Below are 7,081 nucleotides of genomic sequence, written 5' to 3'. Positions count from 1 at the left end.
CTAGCAGAATCATTATGCATTTCTGCTCCCTCCACTTCAGGTTTTTGGTTTTTTGTTTGTTTTTTTATAAGCCTTTGCCAGAACACTTCGAGTTTTTGATGTTTTAACATTTTAGAATGGTTGGTTATTAAGTTTTATTTCAATAAGATGAAAAACTTAGAAGAGTAGAAGGAACTCTGAAGTCTTTTGCTACTTGATACTACGACAAGGTTCGTTTTCCTCACTTTCTTTAGTATGTAGCTCAAAGTAATATTTTGCTTTACGTCTAGAGTAACAGGGACCAAAGAGTATTTTTTGTGGAGTCATTTTCTGTATTGTGATCGGAAATATAGAGAGAAATTATTTTGTCACTAAAGGACAATTTGATTTCACTAAGTATTATATTTGAATATGTCTCACCTTGCCATTATTTTTTCTTTTCCTCTGTGTGTTCAGTGTATAAAAATCAGGGGGAAAAAACTGAATTAAAAGCTGACATGATATTACAGTGGTGGGATTTTCTTTTTCCAGCGTCCAAGCCATATTTCCTACACCGGATCCTGCTGCTTTAAAAGACAGACGGATGGAAAACCTAGTTGCATATGCTCGGAAAGTTGAAGGGGACATGTATGAATCTGCAAACAATCGAGTGAGCATCTGGTGTTTTTTTGTTTTTTTGTATTAATAGCCAAGATTGGGCCTGTTGTGGTTATTTGTTCCTGTTTGTTTGTTTTTGTTTTGAGACGGAGCTTCGGTCTTCTTGCCCAGGCTGGAGTGCAATGGCGCAATCTCGGCTCACCACAACCTCCGCCTCCCAAGTAGTTAGGATTACAGGCATGCGCCACCACGCCCAACTAATTTTTTTTTTGTATTTTTAGTAGAAACAGGGTTTCTTCATGTGGACAGGCTGGTCTTGAACTCCCGACCTCAGGTGATCCGCACACCTCAGCTTTCCAAAGTGCTGGGATTACAGGCGAGAGCCACGGTGCCAGGCCAGCTTATTCCTCTTTAGCATGTGCAAATAGTACATGTCCTTCAGTCGGGGTACACACTCTAGCTATCCCATCTTATTGTCATCAAGCACAGTTAGGATAACAAAGCAATTTCTTAAATGCATGTCATCAATAATATTAATTTTTTCCTCCTAATACAGTGCACTCATGTGGCACTTCATTTGCTCTCATGTGGCACTTCATTTGGTTGTCTTATCAACCTAAAAAGTGTTGAGTTGGCCGAGCACTGTGGCTTGGTGCCTGTAATCCCAGCAGTTTCAAAGTCTCAGGTGGGTGGATCATTGAGCCTAGGAGTTGGAGACCAGTGCAGGCGACATGACAAAACTCCATCTCTACAAAAAAATACAAGAAATTAGCCGGGCATGATGGCACGTGCCTGTAGTCACAGCTAGTCAAAAGGCTGAGGTGGGGGAATCACCTGAGCCTTGGAAGTCAAGCTACAGTGATCCATGATTGTGCCACTGGCAACAGAGAGATACCTTGTCTCTCCCCAAAAAAGGGGTGGTGGTGGTGCTGAGCTGTACCATCTCTGTTCTCTTTTCACTAGAATATATGAAAAGTAACTTAGTATTGTTCATGGTAGTTTAGTTTCTCTACATAAGTTGAACTTTTTCTAAATTGGTACCACTTCTTAATGCAGCATAAAAAATGAAACTAATATCTGTTCTCAGTTTATTTTTCATGTTATCTGGTGGTAGTTCCTTTTTCCTCATCTCCCTTATTTTATTTCAACAATTCAAAAGGCGGAATACTACCACCTTCTAGCTGAGAAAATCTATAAGATCCAAAAAGAACTAGAAGAAAAACGAAGGACTAGACTACAGAAACAGAACATGCTACCAAATGCTGCAGGCATGGTTCCAGTTTCCATGAATCCAGGGCCTAACATGGGACAGCCGCAACCAGGAATGACTTCTAGTAAGTATTTTTTGTTATACTTACATTTGAGAGAAATTGATAAACAAATAGTTTCTATCCAAAGTCATTAATTTCTGTAAGCTTGTGTAACTATTCTAGAGTTTTTAAATAACGATTTGCCTTTGCAAAGAAAATAACTTATAGTAAAAAACAGAAGCAGAACAGTATATTTAAGATGTCTGGGCATGGTTCTTAACATACCTTGATAATCTGGCATTGATTTAGAGCCCAAAGTAAAGTTCTCTAATGGTGACACCTAGAAAGTGATAGCCTACAGATGTTCCCAGATTTCTCTGAGACTGGCTTGTGTTGTAAGTAGCCACTAGATGTTTGTAGGTTGACCAGGTTCAGGACCCCCATAGAGACCAACACTCTGTAGCACACATAATATCATGTTACACTGTCACACTTTCTAATTGACATAAATATTCTAAGGCTAGGAGCTCTTTTTTTTTGGAGACAGAGATGCACTTTGTGTCCCAGACTGGAGTGAAGTGGCGGGATCTTGTATCACTGCAGCCTCTGCCTCCCAGGTTCAAGCAGTTCTCCCACCTTGGCCTTCCGGGTAGGCCATTTGGGATTACAGGCACACGCCACCATGGCTGGCTAATTTTTGTATTTTTCATAGAAACTGGTTTCAACATGTTGGCCAGGCTGGTCTGGAACTCCTGGCCTCAAGTGATCCTCCTCCCCCCACCCCCACCCCCCACCCCCCTACCTTGGCCTCCCAAAGTACTAAGATGACAGGCGTGAGCCGCCACCACCCGGCCTAGAAGCATCATTTAAAATTACGTTTTGGCAGCTTCAGTTTCTGGTTATATCATCATTGTTGACCTGATTAATTAACCAGATAACCAAGACTGTGATACATTGTCTTATTGAATCATTGACTTACTGGTAGAATCAAAGTAGTGAAATACCGAGCAGGCACACCATTTTCAGGAATGATACAGGCTGTTTAAATGCTGTTGCTTTGATAAGAAAAACCTGCCTTTGCTGAGTTAGGAAGTGCTAATGACCTACAAGTGCCAACTGAGCCAGCAGGTAGTAACCCTCCTACCATCAGTAGATTATAGGTAGACTGAGAAGTTCATCTCCTTCATTTATTGAAGTAATAAATGATTTCCAATGTCCATTAGCAGCCCCATTTATTAATTTCATTACTAACTAAAGTGTGCCAGATATTGTTTTGTAATTGGGCCAAGATGTGTAAAAAGTTGGGAAAAGCAACATTTCTGGCAGAGGAAATAGTATACATGGAGGCCCAATAGTAAGGAAAAACAGATTTTTTGAGTAGCTAGGAGAACACATTTTCAGGAATGAGAAAGTCAAGATTACAGTTGAGACTGACTGCTTCAGAACATGATTTGAGTTTGAGTAGTAACTAAAGATACAAAAACAAGTAGACATACGTGAGATACTTGGTTTTAACTCAAGTTCTGGGTGAAATTTGAGCCAAGTCTAAAGTCTGTGAGATATTAAATTGTATTCTAATGTCAGAGTAAAAACAGTATGGTACCAATGAAAGCAGGAATAAAAGGTAATAGAACTGAATATCAGCCTTAATTGTTGACCTTTAGCTTGTACTAAATCTGACATTTTGTAAAATGAGATTCTTAACTTAACCTAATACATAGAAAATAATAGAAGCGGCCGGGCGCGGTGGCTCAAGCCTGTAATCCCAGCACTTTGGGAGGCCGAGGCGGGTGGATCACGAGGTCAAGAGATCGAGACCATCCTGGTCAACATGGTGAAACCCCGTCTCTACTAAAAAAAAAAAAACAAAAAATTAGCTGCGCATGGTGGCGCGTGCCTGTAATCCCAGCTACTCAGGAGGCTGAGGCAGGAGAATTGCCTGAACCCAGGAGGCGGAGGTTGCGGTGAGCCGAGATCGCGCCATTGCACTCCAGCCTGGGTAACAAGAGCGAAACTCCATCCCCAAAAAAAACAAAAAAAAAAAAAAATAATAGAAGCATAAAAGGGGTCGGGCATGGTGACTCACGCCTATAATCCCAGCACTTTGGGAGGTTGAGGCTGTGGATCACTTGAGCTCAGGACTTCAGGACCAGCCTTGGCAATATCGTGAAACTCCATCTCTACAAAAAATACAAAAATTAGCCAGGCATGGGAGCATGTGCCTGTAGTCCCAGCTATTCGGGAGGTTAAGTCAGGAACATCACTTGAGAAACAAAACAAAAAAGAATTACTTCTATTTTTGTATTTTAGAGGTACGAAATATATAGTGTGTTATAATATGCATATTATTTAAAATCAATGTTCACAGTGAGTTTGTGTACATAAAAACATTACTATGCTACATAATCAAATTTGGCCACCATTAGACATGATTCATAGCTATTATTCATGGAGACACTCTGTTGCATGCCAGACTCACTTTGTTAAACAACAGCATATTAAATGGTATAATAGCTTTTTTTTTTTTTTTTTTTTTTTTTTGGGCGTCGCTCTGTTGCTCTGGCTCGCTTGCAAGGTTGCAGTGGGCTGATCTCGTGCCACTGCAACGTCCGCCTCCTGGGTTCAAGTGATTCTGCTGCCTCAGCCTCCTGAGTAGCTGGGATTACAGGTGCCCGCCACCACACTTGGCTAATATTTTTGTGTTTTTAGTAGAGACAGGATTTCACCATGTTGGCCGGGCTGGTTTTGAACTCCTGACCTCAAGTGATGCAGCCACCTCAGCCTCCCAAAGTGCCAGGATTACAGGTGTAAGCCACTATGCCTGGCCTATAATAGCTTCAGTTTTTAAAAATGTTTTACATTATTTTTCTATCAACATCAAAAGCACCCAGACTCATAAAGGAATACCAACAAATCCACTGGGACACATTTTTCTGTATTCCAGAAATAACATTTTCTTCAAGTTTCTGTCTAGTTCAGAGCTTTATTTTGTGATTCACACCCAATTTTTAAAGGTATTATTAAATATATTTTGTGGGATTTGTGTGAACAGTGAGTTTTTGTTTGGTTGTTTAAGGGCAGTTGGTGCAAAGATACTTCTTAATTTCTCTTTTTTACTCTAGATGGTCCTCTGCCTGATCCAGCTATGATCCGTGGCAGTGTGCCAAACCAGATGATCCCTCGGATAACTCCACAGTCTGGTAAATAGTGAAAAAAAATTATTTTAAAAGAATTCCTGGTTATTGCAAGATAATACCTGCTATCTGGATACCCAGTTTATGTCAACAGCAAGTGTCATGATAACCTGCTTGAGAAACTCAAAAAACCCCTTGGAGTTGGAGCCCTTAGAGGAAGAGGGGGTGAAGAGCAGGTTGGCTGGCAGATCACCGGGCAGGTGACATTGAATGATGAAGCATCCATTAAAAAGCAAGTGCAGGTTGGGCAAGGCGGCTTACACCTGTAATCCCAGCACTTTGGGAGGCTGAGGCTGGTGTATCACCTGAGGTCAAAGTTCAAGACCAGCCTAGCCAATGTGGCAAAACCCTGTCTCTACTAAAAATACAAGAATTGGCTAGCCAAGTATGGTGGCTCAGGCCTGTAATCCCATCTACTTGGGAGGTTGAGGCAGGAGAATCTCTTGAACCCAGGAGGTGGAGATTGCAATGAACTGAGATCATGCCAGTGCACTCCAGCCTGAGCAACAGAGTGAGACTCTGCCTCAAAAAAAAAAAAAAAAAAAAAAAAAAAAAGGTACATTTGTAGACTGTAAAATTTAGTTAGGAGATCCTGTTAGTTAATGCCTGTACACAACTGCTGCAAATGAGACAGATTTATTTATACATGGAAGATTGAAAGCAGGTTTATTAGCCTTGATAAAATGTTATAGAATCAGGCATTAAGAATTATTTTATTCTGGCCGGACGCGGTGGCTCAAGCCTGTAATCCCAGCACTTTGGGAGGCCGAGGCGGGTGGATCACGAGGTCAAGAGATCGAGACCATCCTGGTCAACATGGTGAAACCCCGTCTCTACCAAAAATACAAAACATTAGCTGGGCATGGTGGTGCATGCCTGTAATCCCAGCTACTCAGGAGGCTGAGGCAGGAGAATTGCCTGAACCCAGGAGGCGGAGGTTGCGGTGAACCGAGATCGCGCCATTGCACTCCAGCCTGGGTAACATGAGTGAAACTCCGTCTCAAAAAAAAAAAAAAAGAATTATTTTATTCTTCAATTTCACAAAGGCATTCAGATCTAATGTTTTGTGCATATTCACAGGTTTGAATCAATTTGGCCAGATGAGCATGGCCCAGCCCCCCATTGTACCCCGGCAAACCCCTCCTCTTCAGCACCATGGACAGTTGGCTCAGCCTGGAGCTCTCAACCCGGTTAGTTTGTCATCTTTGGGTTAATCTCTTTGGCCTTTACCTGGTATTTTGAAAATCCTGTTTGTTCCTGCTTTGTAAATTCTCACAGTCATTTAAACAGACCATAACTCCTAGTTTTTCTGTAATTCTTCTGTAATTTTAATGTATTTAGCCCTACTAGAAAGCTGACCAAAAAATAAAAACAGCCAGGCCCTTATGCCTGGAATCTCAATGTTTAGTGGCCTTCATGCATTTTCACAGTCAGTTCTCATCTCTGATGTCTGTCTTCCCTTCTCCAGGCAGAGAACTGTCTATCTTTTGCAAGGGTGATGATGTGTTTGACTGGTTCTTGAGACTGGAGAAGAAAAACTAGGCATCTCCTGCTCCTTAGGCGAAGTCTTAACCAGTCCATCGCTTCACACTGACCCCAACCCTTCCGCTGCCCTTTAGAGTTAGCTGGTGCCTCTGATTCTTCAGCCTTTGAGGGGTTCCTGAGCATTACTACTTCTCACTAATCTGCCGTTTTCAACAAGGAGTTCTGTCCTTTATTTCAACCTGTAAGACGGATGTCCTCAGCTTAAGAAGTTTTTGGCTGGCCTTTGGTACTACAGATTTCTTTCTTTAAGGCCTGGATTCATGTAGGGTAATTTTAGAAGTGTAACAATCCTAGAGCATTTGTGGACTGTGAATGCTACCAGATTGTGCCACAACTTATAAGATTTTGTTTTTACATATCATGGGTCTTAGAATTTGTGCTATTGGCCGGGCGCGGTGGCTCAAGCCTGTAATCCCAGCACTTTGGGAGGCAGAGGCGGGTGGATCACGAGGTCAAAAGATCGAGACCATCCTGGTCAACATGGTGAAACCCCGTCTCTACTAAAAATACAAAAAA

The 7,081-nt window shown here is 41.7% G+C and overlaps 1 protein-coding gene across 2 annotated transcripts; it reads left to right on the top strand.

Moving 5' to 3' along the window:
• Positions 1 to 6: 6 nt before the first annotated feature.
• On the top strand, positions 7 to 6,660 carry LOC116547544 (histone acetyltransferase p300-like). Of its 2 annotated transcripts, XM_032273478.1 has the most exons (4): positions 7 to 628; positions 1,736 to 1,910; positions 4,949 to 5,026; positions 6,101 to 6,660. In XM_032273478.1, exons 1-4 carry the CDS (start codon positions 563 to 565, stop codon positions 6,232 to 6,234), a joined length of 453 nt encoding a protein of 150 aa, XP_032129369.1. In that variant the 5' UTR covers positions 7 to 562; the 3' UTR covers positions 6,235 to 6,660. The 2 variants fall into 2 exon arrangements, with proteins under 2 accessions (XP_032129369.1, XP_032129370.1); XM_032273479.1 differs by lacking the exon at positions 4,949 to 5,026.
• Positions 6,661 to 7,081: the final 421 nt, after the last annotated feature.

Source organism: Sapajus apella, unplaced genomic scaffold, assembly GCF_009761245.1.
Source record: "Sapajus apella isolate SASKATOON/1434 unplaced genomic scaffold, GSC_monkey_1.0 scaffold3532, whole genome shotgun sequence".
NCBI lineage: Eukaryota > Metazoa > Chordata > Mammalia > Primates > Cebidae > Sapajus > Sapajus apella.
This window is presented reverse-complemented; position numbering and strand designations above follow the sequence as displayed.

What these genes read in the sequence shown, in the direction of transcription:
- LOC116547544 (XM_032273478.1), top strand. Translation starts at nt 563, where the DNA reads ATGGAAAACCTAGTTGCATATGCTCGGAAAGTTGAAGGGGACATGTAT. An exon ending in GCAACCAGGAATGACTTCTA is followed by an intron (nt 1,911 to 4,948) that starts GTAAGTATTTTT and finishes TTTTTACTCTAG; the next exon opens with ATGGTCCTCTGCCTGATCCA. An exon ending in TCGGATAACTCCACAGTCTG is followed by an intron (nt 5,027 to 6,100) that starts GTAAATAGTGAA and finishes GCATATTCACAG; the next exon opens with GTTTGAATCAATTTGGCCAG.